This window comes from Ambystoma mexicanum, chromosome 5p (assembly GCF_040938575.1).
Source record: "Ambystoma mexicanum isolate Mex_15411 chromosome 5p, UKY_AmexF1_1, whole genome shotgun sequence".
Taxonomy (NCBI): domain Eukaryota; kingdom Metazoa; phylum Chordata; class Amphibia; order Caudata; family Ambystomatidae; genus Ambystoma; species Ambystoma mexicanum.
Window position 1 is genome coordinate 836,528,201 of NC_090930.1, and position 19,616 is coordinate 836,547,816.

A 19,616-nucleotide genomic window follows, 5' to 3' on the forward strand; every position below is an offset into this window, starting at 1 on the left:
CGGTGAATGCCACGACATGGAGGCCTGTACGAAGTGTCAGGCGATGACGGGGAAGGCCTTGCGAGGAAGGAGGGGAAAACTACAGGTAGGTCATAAATCAGACCGTAAAGCCTCTAGCGTCGAGTAGAGGTCCCGTGAGGAGAAATCTCCTCGATGCGAAAGGCATTGGTCCAGGTCCCGAAGCGATTCCCATCGCTCGTCGTCTTCGACAAGAAAATTGAAGGAGAAATGAGGCCACAGGTCCGGCTCCACTTCGTCCTTGGACGAATCCCCAAAAAGGATGAAATGTCCCACTAAACATTCATCATCCGAAGAATGGGAAGCATTCAGGGTCAAAATGACGGAGGTGTTTGAGAAAGCAAAGACTCGGTCCGCGCCTTCCTCGGAAGCCGGCCGGGAGCGTCATCGCTCCGACACTCACGCGCCTTCGAGCTCAAGTGATCGAAAGAGGAAGGTTAGAGAACCTTCTAGGACGCCCAGCGAGAAAAGCCGCTCGAGTCGAGTCGACCGCTCGAGGTCAGTGACGCCGTCCGAGACCGCACACACCTCGAAGGGCAAGTCTTCGAAGAGCACCTCGATGCCATCGAAGCTGGCGCCATCGAAGACGGGTATTACGCCGACGCCATCAACACCTTTGTCGACGTCCACCCCGAACGAAGCCCTCAACGCCGAAACCCCCAGTTCGGCAAAATCAGCCAAAAAAAGGAAAGAGAAGGCTACAAGACGTGTAATGCCTTCAGGACCCATTAAGACTCCTCCTCCACCTCTCCCAGAAAAGGTTTTCAAACCTCTTCCTAGGAAAGAGCTCTTCAAGTCTCTGACCTCAATTTTTGAGGAACAGGAGAAATCTGATTAGGAGAATGTACCTTTTGGGCTAGAATATGGCACCCCAAATGTCCCAGAATGCCTGATTTCAGAAGAAAACAGGAGGAGGGATTTGGTTGAATCACTGCACCATGCAAGTGGTATTGATACATCTCCTGAAAATTACTTTGGTAGACCAGAACCAGGAGAACATGCCAGTCCATCATACCGTCAGCTAATGACAAAGGTAATTATTTAGGATGGCCCAGACCTCCAGCCAAATTCATGCAAGATGATTTAACAGACATATTGGATCATGGTCCTACTGAAGACCCAATACTAACGTTTCACATAGCCTTGCAAAATAGGGTGGCCAAGAATTGGGAGACTCCGGATTCTATTCCGCCAGTGAACAAATCCTTACTTCAAAATACCGTCCTGCCAGTAGCGACCCCGGCTATCTGTCTAAACATCCCACTCCCGAGAGTTTGGTCATACAGGCAGCAACATCTTCTAACAAACTGGCATACCCTTCTATCCCTTCGGACAGGGACGATAAGTGTGTGGATTGCTGGGCACGGAAGGTATTTTCAGCTGGGAGTATGGCATTAAAATCAGCCAACTCCACATGTGCCTTGGCAAAGTTTTCGTACACTCTGTGGGAGTGCATTGCAATGGCGGCGGAGCACATACCAGAAGGGGACGAAAGGGAAGGATTCCTAGCCATTGTTGGAGATGGAAAGGAGGCCATGCAAGAATCCCTTGAATCTGGATTGGACACTGTAGATAGTGTGAGCAGGTCCATGGGCACTAGCACGGTAATGCACAGATTTGCATGGTTATGGAAGTCGGGTTTCGCACCAGATGTGCAGAACCGTCTCCTGAACATGTCCTTTGACGGGTCTCGCCTTTTTAGCAGCAAGACTGATGAGAGCCTTGAGAGGTTGCAGACCTCAAAGGCAGCTGCCAAGTCTTTGGGAGCTGCGATCAGGCAACCTCAGCCTTTTCGTGCCAGGTCAATCTCAGAGGGGACGATCCTATCGTTACTACTCCTCATATGGAAAGGCAAGACGAATGGCCAGTCAAAGGGGCCAGAGAAGGGCCACTTGCGGTGGATGAGGAAAACTTGCCAAGCCAACTCCAGCTACAGCCTCTCTGCCATCAGCGGCTGCAGCAACTGCCTCAAAACCACTTTGAGGACTTGCATCACAAGACACCTGTAGGAGGCAGGCTGTCACAGCATCTGCAAGAATGGCGAGCCATTACTTGAGATGTTTGGGCTCTAGAAATAATAGCCCATGGTTACTGCCTTCCTTTTCTAACACAACCGCAAACCAATCCACCAAGGAGATACCCTGTGAAGTTTTCAGACCCGCTCATACAGCAGGAAGTTTTAACCCTGCTGGAGAAAGGTGCTATAGAACCGGTACCTGCAGCGGAGAGGAACAAGGGATGGTACTCCCCGTATTTTTTGATCCCCAAAAAGGAGGGAGGACTGAGACCCATCCTGGACTTAAGAAACTTGAACAAGTTCCTCAGAAAGGACAAGTTCAAGATGGTTACCCTTTCTCAGATCCTTCAGGTCCTTCAACTTCAGGATTGGTTGGTGTCATTAGACCTCCAGGATGCTTATTTTCATGTGCCGATTCATCTCAAGCACAGAAAATACCTGAGGTTTGTAGTTGGCAACTCACACTATCAGTTCCAAGTCCTGCCATTCGGATTGACCTCCGCCCGAGGGTCTTCACCAAACTGATGGTAGTGGTGGCAGCGCACCTCAGGAGATGGGGGATTCACGTCTACCCCTACCTGGATGATTGGCTAATCACAGCACATTCTGCCGAACAGGCACTAGATCGCCTGAAAATCACCTGCCACTTCCTCCACATACTGGGCTTCTCCCTCAATTTCAAGAAGTCACAAATGACACCTTCTCAACAGCTTCAATATATAGGAGCTGTATTAGACACATTCCTGGGAAAGAGCTTGCCACCCAGGTCGAGGGCCCAAGACATTCTTCAGATGGTTTCCAAATTCCAAAATGCTCAAAATCTTCAGGCCTACAACTTCTTAAGGTTACTCGGCCTCATGGCATCCTGCATCTTTCTGGTGCCAGAGGCACGTCTGAGAATGAGATCCCTTCAATGGGCTCTAAAGACACAATGGTCCCAGTTCTCAGGTTGAATGACGGATCTTCTCCAGATTCCGAACAAGGTTCATCAAGATCTTCTATGGTGGACTTGTTCAGAGAATATCCTGAAAGGAGAACTTTTTTGGCAACCATGGCCAGAGATCACAGTAGTGACGCCTCACTCAAGGGGTGGGGAGCTCATGCCAACGATCCGACAATCAGTGATCGTTGGTCTCCATCGGAGTCCAAACTGCACATCAACCTTCTGGAGCTGAGAGCAATCAGACTAGCGCTGAAAGCTTTCCTGCCATGTGTCAGAGGAAAAAATGTCCTGATAATGACGGACAACACAGTGGCAATGCATTATCTAAACAAAAGAGGAGGTGTAGGGTCACTACCTTTGTGCAGAGAGGCAATGCACCTCTGGTATTGGGCAATTCAAGAAGGAATCTCTTTAACGGTAGTTCACCTAGCCGGGGAAGAGAATATTATGGCAGATGCTCTGAGCAGGCAGAGCACGGTGTCCCACGAATGGGAACTGGCTCAGGAAGTCATTCAAGAGATCTTCGCCCTTTGGGGAACCCCTCAAGTAGACCTATTTGTGACCGGAATCAACCGGAAGTGCGGAAGGTATTGCTCAAGGGAATTTCCCCCGAGAGAGCCCTGGAGGACGCGTTCGTGGTGGAGTGGAATTTCCCACTGTTGTACGCGTTCCCTCTGATTCCCGTCATTCCTCAGGTCATCAAGAGACTGAGACGCTTCGGGAGCTGCATGATCCTAATTGCCCCGGATTGGGCCAGGAGAACGTGGTACCCAGACCTTCTAGACATGTCCATCTGTCCCCCAGTACATCTTCCTCAGAGAGAGAACCTTCTCTCTCAAATGGAGGGTCGGGTTCTCCATCCAGAGGTCAAAATGCTCAACCTTCACGCTTGGTATCTGAAAGGCTGAGATACAAGGATTGGAACCTTCCAGATGACGTCATGGAGGTGTTGCTTTCAGCAAGAAGGCCAGCAACAAAGTCTCTATATCGTTGCTGTTGGAAAGAGTTTTGCAACTGGTGCAGAGAAAAGAATGTCAATCCTTTTCTATGTTCTAATCCGTAAGTACTGTCCTTCCTCCTGACCCTAGCACATAGAGGTCTAAATGTTGGAACCATTAAAGGTTATCTTGCGGCGCTTTCCATCGTCAAGTGCTCGTCGGAAGAATGCTCCTACTTCAAAATTCCTTTGATAGTACCATTCTTAAAAGGACTCACTAATGTGTTTCCTCCTTACTCATTTCAAGTGCCAATTTGGGATCTCAATCTGGTCCTAAAATTCTTAATGTGTGCTCCTTTTGAGCCTTTGCACACTTGTCCATTTAGATTACTGACATGGAAAACTGCTTTCGTAGTTGCTTTAACATCTGCAAGAAGAGTGAGCACTGTCTTCTGGGCCACCCTATACTGTGTTCCATAAGGACAGAGTTGTGTTGAGGGTTAAACCCTAATTTTTACCAAAAGTGGTATTTGATTTTCATTTAAGTCAGAGAATTGTCTTACCCGCATTCTATCCTCCACCTCATCCTAGTAAGGAGGAGGAAAGATTACACAGGTTGGATCCGAAAAGAGCTTTAAGCTTTTACATCTCTAGGCTTTATAAGCTTTACAGTGGACAATCAACTGTTTATTGGCTACACAGGAAAGAAATTGGGTCAGTCAGTGACAAAGCAAACAATATCACGCTGGATTGTGCTTTGTATTTCAGAATGATACAGATTAGCACAAAAAGACCCACCAGAAGGTCTAAGTGCTCATTCCACCAAAGGCATCGCCTCTTCAACAGCCCTACAAAGAGGTGTTCCTATAAGGTCCATTTGTGAAACAGCAACTTGGTCTTCGATGCATACTTTTTCAGAATTCTATAGCCTGGATGCTTCCCAGTCTAAGGAGCTTAATTTTGGTAAAGCAGTACTATACTCAGCCATCTAAGGGTATCGAAAAATCTAACCCCTCCTCCAGAGGAATTGTCCATACTGCTTTGGGAGTCTATCTAAGATGAGGAATACGTTGGAGGACACAATCCACTCGAAGAACAAGTTACTTACCAACTGGTAACGTTCTTTCGATTGGATGTTCCTCCAACGTATTCCTCATCGCCCTCCCAACCTACCGCTCTGTAGATTTTTCCAGGCTTTTGCCACTCTAACTCTCGCAAGGCAAATACCTGACTACCGGCACAGTCTACACAATGAAAAAAATCAATAATGAAGGGGGGAAAAACAGAACTGAGGCCAACGGGCGCCACGCGTGCTACTTATACACCCGATGACGTCACCCTCGATGGAGGCCTTCGAGGGACCATCGACTCAACGACATCGAGGCACAGCACCCTCTGCTGAAATATTTTGCCAAAGCAGCTAAAGCTGGATGGAATACATCTAAGATGAGGAATACATTGGAGGAACATCTGATCGAAAGAACGTTACCAGTTGGTAAGCAACTTGTTCGTCTACCTCCTGTCCTAGGTCTTGTGGAATGCTATTATAACAGCTACTGACGTCGACAGTGAACAAGATGGCCTTTTCTGTGATACTGATTTTTAATGTTTGTAAAACAAATGTGTACTATCCTTAATGTATTCTGAATTAGAGGTTGAAGAAAATAGTCAATATCTGTCCCTAATGGTTGTAAGATCCTGCCAGTGGCAGCCACAATGGGATGGCCTGGTGTATTGGACATGCTCCTGTGTATTTTTGGTAGAAGGTAAAAATGTGATACTCGTGGATAATGTGTGAATATTCTTGTCTGAAATCCATTCCATCTCAAGAGCCATTTGTAAGATGTTAAGATATATGCTAATCTCTTAAGTGGGGTCGTGGTCTAATTTTGCATAGACGTTCCCATCGTTGAGTAGTCTATTACATTCTGCCACAACATCAAAGCATGCATTGCTAAACATTGGAGTATTCTAACGAATGATGATCGCACTAAGAATCTTTTCCCATGTCCACCTGTGTTTGCCTACCAAAGAAGTGAAAATGTAAGAGACTTATTGGTCAACACAACTGGTTTCTGCTACAAACCAAAGAAAGACAGAAGACAAGGAATGTAACCGTCATTAAGTTGCGGGAATTGCATCCGCATCATCAAAGGGGCATTTGTTTTCCACCCCAGGACAGGGGAAAAGATCGATCTTAGAAACCTTTCCACCTGTACAACTAAGAATGTGATATACAACATATGGCAAAACAGCAAGGAAAATAAGAGTATGAATGAATGAGCACAAATCTTGCATAGGGAACAAGAATATTATCTCAGCAGTTGCCAGACAGTTTCAAGAGGAAGGACAGAGTATTGCACAGATGAAGTTCCAAGTGTTGGAGGTAATCCACACCAAAGACTTTATAGAGCACATGAAGAAAAGAAGAGCCCAGCGAGAGGCCTTCTGGATTGACAGACTTGACCCATTGATACCCAATGGGATGAACGAGGAATGGGACCTACACTGCTTTTTATGATCATCGTCAACCTTTCTTTGCTCCAACTTAAGAGCAGAATGATGTATCTATGCTTCAGATTTGTTTTTGTATTATAATCTATCACTTCTCTCTGGAACCTCCATTGTATTTTTGTTTGCGCTCTTTTAAAAACAATGTATGCATTCGACTAATTAGTCTTCACTTTGAATCATGTGTACCAGAGACCTACCATTCCTCACGTATGCCACGCGCATTGTGTACAAGTTTACAAATGAGATTACTATCTAATTGTGATGTTTAAAGAGATCGACAACTAGACTGTTCCGAATGACAGTATGTAATGCATTCATCAAGAATACATGCAGCTAGTCAACCACTTCTAAGGAGATTGCTCACATAAGTCTGCCAATTTATTACTCCATAGTCTGTGATTAGTCTCAGTCTTGGATCCTCTAAGGTATCACTTGTTTCTGCTCTTTTTGTTTTGTATGTATATGTTTAATTAGTCTTCACTTTGAATAATGTGCATCAGAGTCTAACCGCTCCTCGGGTATGACATCCATACTGTGTAATACTTTACAAATAGGGTTAATATTTATTTGGGAGGTGTTAAGAAAATGATAAATACACTGGTCTGATTGACAGTATGTAATAAACTGGGTATTGATTCATGGAGAACACATGCAGCTAGCAGACCACCACTAAGGAGATCGTTCACATATGTCTGCCAATTTACTACTCCACAGTCAGGGATTAGTCTCCAGTCATCTACAGATCCTTTGCCTTAGTATGCTGAGGAGCACCAAGCAGACAGATCTTTAGTAATTTGGACAGCGCTCTAATGAACCATAATGGATGTGTGATGGTTGCCACACACCCTGCTAATCAGTAGCGGGCGCTGCATGGGACACCATCCTTCTTCTAGCAACATAGAAATCAGCACTTTTCAGTTAATAAGACTGATCTATTTTTAATAGGCATCCAAATCCTTTTTCATTTTTGTGCGCATGCAGCAGCCACCGGAAAACTGTTCTTTATCTATGGGTATGATATGATATGATGATTTATTTATGTTGCGCTCGTCCACAAGTGTTTCAGAGCGCGACAAGGCAATGGAGGGGAACAGGGGAGAACAAAAACAACGATCTTACTAGGCCCAATGACATTGAGAACACGCAAGTGCATGGAAAGGGGGAAAAGTGCATGGAAGGGGGAGAGTGGAAAGTGTGGAACAGTGGAGAGCATATAAATAATAAATAAAAATAAATAGATAATAGAGGCAATTAACAGTGGTAGTGCAGCCAGCAAGTGCTATGTTTAAGGCCACAGACTGGATAAGTCTGATAAGTGCAGAAAAAAGAAAACAGGGGTGTGGGGAACTGTATGGGTACAGATACAGTCCCCAGTGCAAGGGGTGGCCAGGAGGCAGTGCAGGAGGGTGGCAGGGTGAGCAGGTACCTGGGACCAGGGGATAGAGGGTGGCCAGGTGCACGGTGCCAAGAGAGCAGTTCAGCAGGGGAGAGGGGAGCAAAGGCAGAAGCAAAGAGGAAGGTCTTGAGGAGGTTCGGGAACTGGAGCTGGTTCTCCTCAAGTTTTAGAGTGCCAGGGAGGCTTTTCCAGAGGGAGGCCCCAGCCGAAGACAGATATCTTCCCCCATCTCGTTTCTTTGAAAAACGACTGACCCTGAGGGAGTTAGAGGTAGAGGAGCGAAGAGTTCGAGAGGGGAAGTATTTGTGGAGGGATAGCTGAAGGTATTTTGGACCCAGGCCCCATTTTGGATCAGCCATTAGTCAGAGAAGAGGTAGAATTTTGTATTTATTTTGTCGCATCATCCACACTTTGTTCTTATGTAGTTGCTGACTGTATGTTACACATTATTTACAGAGACATATGCCGTGAATAGTGGCACTGATCATCCAAGAGCCATGTTTGACTTATGCAGGTTTTACTTTATTAAGCCCTGCTCACGTGAAGCTGCACTCATATTGTGACTTAAAAAGCCTAAATACATAGTCACCAATTTCTATAGATAATCGACACTAACCACAGCACTACAGTATCTGCAATCCATCATGTGTGTTTGAGCTTTGCCCTTTAACTTCACAACTAATAAAATAAATGTAAGTGTAACACTATGTACACTACATGTGAGATTAGTCATGGTGTTCACTTGTGAACCGATTATGGTGACTGGATAATTGAACCTTTGTAGATCCATAGTTGATAATTGATTGATGGAAAATGCACTGTTGGTTTTCTGACACCAATGAGAAACCTTTATGATACTCCAAATTGACAATATCTAAACATATATATATATTGTTTGTGTTTAAATGTTCTTTGCTTGTTTGTGGTTTTTATCTCTGGCCTAATTATGATTTTGATTAGGACTATCATTTTGCTTTTCCATTATTATCATTTTTCTCTCATTGCTACTAATATTGCGCTCTGTACGTTGTAGTTCCCAATTATCATTCTGTCTCCATCACGATTTTGGTTTTCGCTTCATGACTACTTGTTTTACTGGTTTTACCTTTAATGTGTACCAACACCCTATACTGAAACCTTTTTTACGCAAACTTGCGGCGATACATGATGAATTGATGTGGTTTATATGGTCTTCTGTGTGAATTTTGACTGCATTGAATGGATTAACGTTAAAGATTCTTGCCCTGTTGAAGGAACGCAAGGGTCTGAAATGCATTGGCCAAGCATCATCTGCTAATTAATCAAATGCAATAAAATGATCAGGCAAAAATATAATTTTTGAGTGCTTTGAATATCTCTAGTTACAAACTATCATCATTAGACTACACAATACTGTAAACACTTAGTGGTCCTTATGGTGTGCAGCCCTCACCGACGGCTAGCTAGCCTTGGCCCTTTTCCCTTTTACCCATCTTCTCATTTCGTACAGGCCTTCAAGATATAAGTGGAGAGAACCCAACCCGGCAAAAATTAATGCTGCTGTTATAAAGATGGGATTCCACTGTAAAATGCAGGCAGCGGCTCTATTTCTGGTGGACTTTGGCAAATCTTGTACTTGACACATCTCAGATTCTGATTCTTGGGCTCCTTATCATTTAGAAAACCTTTCCTTGGTCAGTATGGGGCAGATTAAGCCGTTTTATCAGCAGTGGTGAGATGTCACCCATGATTAATGGGTCTTGGGTATCCTCAAAAGGTATTATTCATTGAGTCTTCCATGAGTTCCACCTGTGCTGCCTTCCTGTCATCAAGCAGTGACTCCATCTTAACTAATCTGAGGCATTGAAAAACTCTTGTCATGCCATCAGTCCAGTTCCAGAACATCAAAGGGAGCTGGGATTTTTTTCCTTTCCACATGGTAAATATTATAGACATACTGGACGCTTTACAGGGTCGGCGCTGGTTAGAATTCCTTGAACTTTAGGATGCTTCTTTTCACATCTGTGACCCATCCCAGGGGTGTACACCAAGGTCCTAGCCATGGGGCTTTGTATCCCATGCTTCAGGGGATTCATTATATCCCTTCCCGGATGACTGGCTGCTTAGAGCTACTTTTGTTACTCTGTTATTGGACAATGTTCTGAAGGTGTGTAAAACTTAAATCTTGGATTTTCAGTAAATAATAAAATGTCAAAATGGTCTCTAGTGAAATCATTCAGTTGCATTGGATGATTACTGGGTCTTTGTTGGGGGTGGCCTTTCCTTCCCACAGAGAGACGTGTTGCCATCAAGTAGACATCAAAGTTTTCTAGGATAGAAACACAGTTCTGTCCATCTGGTTCCAAAATGTTCCAGACCTCATGGCCTCTTGCATTCATGTGGTGCAATTTTTAAGACTTGAGATGCAGGAGGTTTAGTTTAATTTGTCCATGCAATGGGGGCAGCATCAAGGTTCACAGCACATGCTTTTGGAAATATCAACAGGTCTATGTAGTACAAAATCATGTTCTGCAGTGGTTTTTCCTTGAACTAGACTTGCATGTGTCAAGTTACACCATGAAGCCTCCATCGTTTATAGGAAAAGGTTTGAATTCTGTAGGGGAAGCCTTTCTCCTGGATTGTTCAGGCAAGTTCCTCCATGCCTTCTCAGGAACACTGTAATTCTCAAGGTTCTTCACAAGCTCTGCAACAATTCTGATGGAAGTCCCGCGCTTTGGCAGAAAACAAAGCCACTTTTGTCAAGCAACCAGACAAACATTTTGCTGTAGGGATGACAACCCTATCAGCAACCTTACCTCTAAGGCACATATCAGGCTTGCAGATGTGCCGATGGTGAGTTTTATGGTCCTTTCATGCAGGAAGATGTGAAGGTGTACCTTCCTCCTTCATGATGCAGCTGCATGCATAACGCAGGAAGAGAAGGAGGTAGATGTGCGGGGTGTCTGTGGGCTGGCCATGACCTCAGAGACAGAGGTGAGATGGAAAAAAGGGAAGGGGCATGAAGGGCACAGGGTATTGCATGGGACTCCCCGGCATGCTTGGGGAAAGAGTATGCAGGACAAGGGTAAGCAGACGGGATAGTATAAGAGGGGAGCTTGTGGGGTTCTTCCCCACAAGCAGAAGAAAGGGAGAGGAAAGCAGCATGCAGGACGTGCAGCAGGGGGAAAGAAAATGCAGAGCTGTAGGCAGCGTTGGAATAACATTATGAACTAGGCAGTAAAGGGAGTTGCATAAAAAGGGTATGGCCTGATGGGTGAAAACCGTGGTGGGAATGGCTGAGCATCATAGAATCATGGGAATGGGAGAGGGAGAGTCTGAAACAGTCGTCTTTGGGCAAGAATAATAGAACCATTCTGACCACTCTTAGCTGGCCTCATCAGGTCTGGTATGCCAATCTACTACTGTTTATGAACAAAGTCTACCTGGATCTTCCTTTGAGGAAAGACATTCTGTTCCAAAATAAAGGCTTGCTCTAATACCTGTGAGAAACCAGAAGGTGTCTCACTCACTAGTACCCGGTGATTTGTCATCCCAGGGGCAGGACACGGCCATCGCTTTTGTCTCTGGTTCCTGGGGGTGGAGGAGGATCTCTTGGGTGAGGGGTCTTCAGGGAGTGGGACACCGGATGGTGAAACACGGTATCCCCTTCCATGTAACACCTTTACCCCATCCTACCCGGTAGGATATTTAGGAACTCTGCCCTCCCCTCCACCTTTTACAGCACAAACACCTTCTCACGGACAGCCCACTCTAAGGGAAAACAGACTAATACCTGAGCCGTGTACCTGACATGTCGCAATACTATGATCAGGTGAGGTCAGGCAATTATTGACAATCACTCACACCTGCAGCATTTTAACCGGACCCAGGTGTATAAAGATAGGGGCTGCGAAGGAGGGGGAAGGTGTTGTATGAGCGAGTCAAAGCACACAAGGAAACAGCAGCTTCAAGATAGCAGCTGAGCAAGAGAGGAAATGCAGCAAAACCGAAGGGGATCACAAGGAGGGAAATTCCCTTGACCTTTTCGACAAGGAAACGTTACTTTCCGGAGAGAGAGAGAAAGAGAGAGAGAAAGAGAGAGAGAGAAAGAGAGAGAGAGAGAGAGAAAGAGAGAGAGAGAAAGAGAGAGAAAGAGAGAGAGGAAGAAGAAGAAGAAGAAGAAGAAGAGGAAGAGGAAGAGGAAGAGGAAGACTGCATTGTATGTCAGAGATACCCGGGGACCTCCTGCGTCAATAATGAAGGCAGGCAGAATCACCAACCACCATAGTGCCGTCCTTGGCTCCAAGTACAAAGCCGCTTCAGTGAAAGCAACACAGCCGGTGAGTTGGGGAGACCGATACAAGACCGGTCTGTGTTGAATCCAAGGTTGCAAGCAGCAGCCTTGTTTGGCGAGCACTAGAATGTACATTATTAAAACGCAAGTGAAGTGAACTGCTGAGTGATTGATTGAACTGTAAAGCAAACCACAGTACCTTTGACAGAGTGGTCCGGCACTGTGTAGGTGCTCAATCAAAGGTCTCTGTAAGGTATCCAGCTGAGGAGTGACGAAAGTAGATGAATTTGATCCCAGCCTGGCAGAGTGAGACCATTTGAAAGTTAATGAATACATGTGAATCGAAGTGGTCCTGCGACGGGTCAAGCAAAATCCTGCGCACAGTTGAAAGTCTTCGATTTTGATGAAATAGAAAAAGTTTGGAAAAGTATGTGAATTTAGTCTGAGCCCGGCAGAGGGAGACCAATTGAAGGTTTTGTTATAAAGTGGGTCTGAGCCAGGCGCAGGGGTACACAGGGTGAACAGTAAATCACCCGAGAAGTTGTATAAATGAAAATTCTGAGAAGAAAGGAACTTTAATGTTTGTCGCATTAGGTCCTCTGAAGTAAGAGACTTTGAATGGCAAAGATAGTTTGGCACCGAAGTCCCTGATACTGAGATTTTGAACTGTATCCTCATGCTGGAGAAGCCAGAGAGTGTGCTAAGCTTGAGTGTGCCGCCTTGTCCCGTGATGAAAACGCGGGGAAGGGAAGTCAACGGCTTGAATATCCTGATATATCACTTTTCTTTTGTTCAACATTGTTTCCCATACTATTTGTATTTAGAAGTAATGATTGGTAATAGGTACATTAGTATAGGCACTTTTATTTTTAACAAGACACCACTAGGACTGTGTTATTATTTTCTTATGGTCGTAGCTTGCTCCCATCTTTAGATTTAGGATTAGATAGGCGTTTTTCAAGTTCAATAAACACCCTTGGACTGTGATCACTTGTGTCTGTATTGCTGTTTGATACCATGCCTTCCTTACACGCCCCTCACTACCATTCCCCAGCTTGAGACCCTCGCAGTCGATGAGCTAGTTTAAGATCATGAGGGCATTACCGGGCCCAGCATTCAAATTATGTGTGTGGCTAAGAAGGATTTAACTAGGAAACAAAATGACATGGCTATGTGTCATTGGGCTGTGGAGAAAAATATCAACCCTCTGACTACATCCATAGATAATGCCATCTTCCATGTCTCAACTGGCCAGTATGTCTTAGATTGCATCCTGCCTGAAATGAGGTGTGAACCTTTTCTTTTTGCAGAATAAAGCCATTCAACATCATTTGGTCTGCCTGTTTCACCCTTACGTCCCTGTCCGAAACCCTCCACATTGGTAGGTTTTGAACTTGGTTCTAGATTCTTTTATGAGAGAAGGTTTTTCAAGCCAATGGCTTCTGTGACATTGACCTCCTCTCTTGGAAGACAGCTTTGCTAATGACACCACGTTATACCATAAGGGTAAGTGTGTTGCAGGCTCTCTCCTTTAAGAAGCCCGACACTGTTTTACATGCCAATAACGTGATCCTAATGACAATTTCTTCATTTGTTTTGAAAGACCTAACTTCTATTTTAACCAAGAGATTGCTTTACCTATTTTTCTCATAATTCCCCAGAAGAGGCTATGCACAAAGATTAATTTAGATATAACTAGACGAGATTCTGGTCAGACATTCTTTGCATTCCTCACAATGGGCATTCACCCAAACTCAAGGTGGTCGAGTTCACGATCGCCAAATAGATTGTGTCACACATTTCAAAGGCATACACTTTTCATGGTCTTCCTGTTCATCTGACACTATATATGCATTCCACCAGATCTCAAACAACATCCATAGCTTTCCAATGGCATGTGCTCACTTCTGAGATCTGTTAAGCAGCCACTCGGGATACTTCCCATTTGTTTTGCAAGCAGTTTTGTAAGATGTTTCCTCCAGGCGAGACACTTCTTTTGGCCAGGAGGTAACGCGTGACCTATTAACTTGAAGCCACATGCCATATGCTACACCTCCTTCAGAGTCAATATTTTGTTGTGTAATCTGCTTTCAATAATTTAGGAAGAAGGGAGAGCCAATGGATGAAATAATACAAAAATGGCCTTCATGGAGATTCAGCCACTCTTAGTCCATGGCTCTCCCTTCTACAGAACTCCCACCCTGTTATCCCCTCATGTATATGCTAGGGAATTAGCCACCCTGATCGAAAGAAATTGATACATTGGCACATTTGACCGATTTCAGCAGTACCATTCAATAGATTTTTTAAAAATACTGAACAGAGAGAGCAGGGGATGCAGGGGTGTCCCCCCCTCCCCATGTTTGTTATTTTGGGGATTTGGAGGTGCAGGGGTGTCCCGCTTACTCAATATTGGAGGCAGGGGATAAAAAAAAATCAAAACAAGAAAAAGGGACCCTACGCCGTGAGATATGACCCGCGTTCGAGGGATGGAACTGACGCTCCAGGGTACAGGAAAGGTGGCGGATGTGGAAAAGATAAGCAGCAGGGGCGGGGGATGTACTGGGGAAATGGTGGACATGGGTTTTACTTGTTTGGATGCAGTAAAATCATATTCACAGCAAAATTGACTACAGTCCATTCCGCCACACACAATTCTACCACGTTCAAACAACCCCAACCCATATGCTAGTGCCTTTTGTGATGAATCCAATTGAGTCATCACATATTCCCCGGCGGTGACCTCCTACCATGTGGCCAGGGAACGGCAGCCACAACCTGATCCTGACCCTGGGGCTGGCTATATGAGGGAGGATCCCATGGGAGGAGACAACTACTGGGTAGATGCTTTGACTTCATGGGACACGATGCGATATATACCCCCCTTTCCCATGTGGAAGCCCTTCAATATCTGAGTTCTTAATGACCTGTTGTCGCTCTGGTCAGGCCCCCACCTTAACCCAAACACCCACAACTCACACATAACACCTGTTGTTTCAAATGTGCCTTTATGTGAAACCGTTGAGAAAAACCATCTAAGAGTTAAAAGTCCAATCACATCCATGGACTCCAAACTCCCATAACTACCCAGGTACTGAGATGAGGAGGAGATTAAGGGAGTTTGTACAGAGTGACAGAAGCCTGAAGTACAACATTAAAACATGCAGGCTAGTTTTTCCAGGTCTTCAATGCATGGGACATTTCATGATGGAAACCACGCTATGGAGGTGAGCAGTGCCGGTGAGGACGTTACACCCCACGGTAAGGGTAACTAGCACAAGGCTCAAGGACAGGTGTAGTGGAGTGGGAAAGGCCACAGGGTCAGAAGGAGTGATGCTTCGTGCAAGCAAAAAGGCCCATGGAGACGCTTGGAGCTATTCAGGAGCTCCTGGAGGTCAGGCCACTCGAGAGGCCAGCGTTTTCCAGTCCGAGTCAAAAAGGAAAGATGGCTTGGGACCGCAGAGCCTTGCAGGACGCTGGAAGAAAGTCTGCACACTCCAAAGTGGAAAGCGGGTGAAGGAAGCACACCGCTGAGTTGCAAACAAAATCGGAGATGCTGGAAGGAACAGCTGAGTCTGCCCAAAGCAGATGGGGACGCCTGGCATTCAGACAAGCTTGTCAACAAATATTTGAACAATATGAAATTGCTGAAGCAAAGATTAACTGAAGTTTGTTTGAATGCATTCAAGGCAACTTACAAGTGCAATACCCAATAAGAAGAATGTTTGAATGCAGACAAGACAAAGTATAAAGGCAAACCCAAATCAAGTATAGATGCATGAAATGCCAGTGTGGGGGAAACATTTAGCAAACGTTACCATGGACAGATATACCAAGCACTTCATGGTATATGCAAGAACTGTGAAACGCATAAAAAAAAGTCCTGGCAGGCGAGTACATCAGGCAGCTGAAATTATATAAAGAAACCCTGACAAGAGACTATACCAGGTTGTCGCAAGCATGTGAAGAGAAGTCCTAGCAGGCAAGTACACCAGGTAGCTAAGTTTGTGTAAAGATTCCTAGCAGGGGAGTATACCAGGCAATCTGCAAAGTTGTGAAAGATACTACAGAAAGACTGTTGTGGAACTATTGCATGAACAAGAACTTTGTGAGTCCAGTGAAGACACAAAGGAACTGTTAACTAAAGAGACATTTTTGCCAACCTCTTTAAAAATCACAGGGGAAAGGGATTACCCTCTGGATCCAAGGGTCTTTACCTTGGAGAACATTTTAGTTGGAGCTGTTCTTATAATTTTTGTTTTGATCACTTTTGCCAATATCAAGATAAAAGGCATTTCCTTGCACCCTTTGTTTTGTTTGTAGTGTAAGGGTCAGGATGGGACGTTTTGGACACAAGTACGGCTTTTCATTTACTGACATCCCAACACAGACAGATCCTTTTGTTTTTGCTTTCTAGGTAGGGAAGTTCTTCTTTAGAATATGGCTAGAGAGGCCTTTTTCCATCCCATTTTTATTTAATAAATGTCTTTAACCAAACATGTCAACCTTGTGTCTGGTTTTCATTTCTGACTCCTTACACTTTACACTATGACTTGGCATAAAAACATTGGAATCTGTGGTTAGGCTACTGAGGAGCGTGGGCACTCAGCGCTTAATGTACGGTTTCAGTTTCCAGATTGCAAATTCTTTTGCTGCTCTATTCAGCATCTTTGGAGCAGTTTTTTGGTTTTGGGCTGGCCTGCTGTGGGAGTGGGCTTTCCAACAGGTTGTGAAGGAGGTGGAGCCATGGGTTTTAAGAGTACTTCGAGCACCATGAAGGTACATTTTTGCATTTCCCTTCTTCATTTCCTGTCTTGAACCTCCTCCTGACTGTTGGCTGATTCCATTGACCCCTCCCTTCCATTCTTAATCACTATTCCCAATCTGTGTTCACTAACTTGGTAACCTATTCTTCCATTTCAGAACCCTGATGTCTGGGCAATGACTGGACACCTTCATTTCCTGCGTTGGAACAAGAGTGAAGCCAAGGCCTGCTATGAGCGAACTGTCAGTTTTGAGTCAGATGCCACTGAGACACACCCCGTTTTCCTCCGCCTCGGGTCCATCTACCTGCAGGAGGGCGAGGTGAGTGGATAGGAGTGCCACAATCGTCGCAGACTTCGAGGACTCTACTACAGTGGCCTGAACAATGTTTCTGCTGAAATTGTTATGTACTCTGTCTCCCTTCCCGCTGTCATTCCAATGGTCATAAACAAGAGCATTTTGAAAATAATTAGTTACGTGACATATTTTCAGAAGAAATAGGATAATAACTATCAGTTTACATGCCTTTCTGAAGGCGACCACATGGGCAATTCCGTTACCTCGGAAACCTGTTAGGTCCTTGTCTCCTGGTCCTGATAGTCATTCTGGGTGAGAACTAGGTTTTGACCTCCAAAGGCTATCCAGAGTTTCTTTAGGCTGTAAGTATGGCAAAGAGACCAGCGCTTGAGCCCCTCGGTTTGAGATTTATAAAGGACAGGTGCTCAGAAGCCAGCTGCCTACGCCACGGTGCAGCTCCCCAGATTACTGTAGTGTAGAGACAGCGACAAGCGCTGGGCGGGAGAGCTGAGTGAAGAATGGTGGGCTTAACTGCTGGCACCAGGACAACTGGAGGCAGCAGAACCAGTCGGAGGGCCGCTGGAGGGAGACAGGGCTGACAGCAAGGCAGAAGCAATAGGAGACCAGCAGGACACGGCAAGGCGAGCAAAAGAGGACCAGGAGCAGTAAACAGAGGTAGAAGAGCAGGAAAAGAGATGACACAGAGCAGGAATGAGGGAGCAGATCAAGAAGGAAGGAGGGGTCCAGTAGGATCGGGTACAGTATGCAGGCAGACAGGCTACTAACATACATAATGCTTTAAGACGTATCTATGTACCCCCAGTGTCCGGTAATCCGAGCCTACAGCTCTGAGCATTGTTGTCGCAGCAATGGATGACCCTCTCAAGACTGCGCATGTGTGGGAGTGTGGCGCTGGTCCACCACGTATGCGCAGCGCAGAGAACATGGCGGACCCTTGGAATGCCTGCCGGTCTTCCTGCTGCCGTTGGGCTGCTGCCCTGCCCGCCAGCACCCCTGCATTGAGGCGGCATGATAAAACCAGGCCTGCCACAGTAGACCAAAGCATTATTTCTCTGCAGCAGAAAGATTTGTATATACTCCTCAGAACATGATGTACCCCATAGAAGCAGTGGATGCACAGGCATGAATTGTGTGCCACTGTAAATCAATTAAAAATATTCTGATCATAGATTGCATGCTAGTAGATACTGTGCCACCCTGAAAGTGGCAATGGATTTCATCATTTTGTTAAATGCATATCCATGTATTCAGCAGTGGCACTTTGGAGATGAGCAACAGGTTTGTTAAAATGTTTTAATTAGTTCAACAAATGAGCCCTGTGGTTGTGTCCTGGAGGCAGCAATCTTCCCCAATGTCTTGGCTGAGGCCTGTTTCAAAGTATCACTAATAGAATTGACTCATCACTGCAGGGCACGTTGTTGAACTCGGAGAGGGCATGGCCTCCTTAAAAAATATAAGATATACAAAATATCAGTAAAATATAAAATATTCAAAATATCAGTAATAGATTTAACTATAGTAAATATTAATCAGATCTAAAGGGTAACCAAGTCATAAGTATTAGATGTATAATGCTACTATGTGCTGATATGTCCTTTCCTTCTGTCTTTTTTCTAACTTTCTCGTGCTTTCTTTTTCATTTTGTTCCTTTTTTTTCTTCTCTTTTCTATTCAGATAGAGAGGTTTTGCTGCAGCAGATTTGGCCAAGGGAGAATTCAATGAAATGTATTTTTTGTTGTTTGCTGCAAATATATGTGGTGGTGGGTTTAGTTTAACAATTAATGTGGTGGGGGTATGGGTGGGTGCTGCATGGGGTGAGGGGGATATCCCCTCCACATTTACTTGTGACAAAATCAAAACAAAAACAAAGATTTCGATGAAATCTGCCTCTACCAAAACATTTTGAGGAATTGCATAGAACCTTTTATAATAGGTGTTTTGAAACACTTTCATTTGAAAGTCTGCATTTTGCTTGTGCACGTTTAGTCAACCAGAATTTGACCCTTTTTTTGTTATGTGGTTGCCTTCATGGTCCCTCTCCCTACCACACTCTACCACCCTCCCAACACTCACCTCCACCCGCCTCCCACTCTCCTACCCTTACATACACATTGTATATATAGATGGATATGCATATGTATTTGGTTGATTCAACCAAAAGTGCACGAAGAAAATGCAGACTTTTAAATTAAAGTCTTTTAAAAGATGGGGTGCCGTTTTCTTCAACCCCTTCTTTTGTCAATTTTTCCACCCCTTTCCTTATCAGTTGTGTTTCTCATTGCTTTCTTTTTTCATTCTTTCTTTCCTTACATTTATCTTTCTTTAATTCCGTATAGCAATTTCCTTTCTTTCATTCTCTTTTGTTTCCTCTTTTTATCTTTCTTTTTCTTTCTTTTATATATTGCATTGCTCTTTTTTCTTTCTTTCTTTTTACTC

The 19,616-nt window shown here is 44.7% G+C and overlaps 1 protein-coding gene across 3 annotated transcripts in view; it reads left to right on the plus strand.

Annotated features, from left to right (window-relative positions):
• CFAP70 (cilia and flagella associated protein 70) overlaps nucleotides 1-19,616 on the plus strand; it is a 1,359,754-nt gene that overhangs the window by 1,118,063 nt on the left and 222,075 nt on the right. For all 3 annotated transcript variants that reach the window (XM_069613256.1, XM_069613257.1, XM_069613258.1), the window contains one exon: nucleotides 17,022-17,183. In XM_069613256.1, the coding sequence (XP_069469357.1) occupies nucleotides 17,022-17,183 (162 nt within the window). The remainder of the gene's footprint in view (nucleotides 1-17,021; nucleotides 17,184-19,616) is intronic.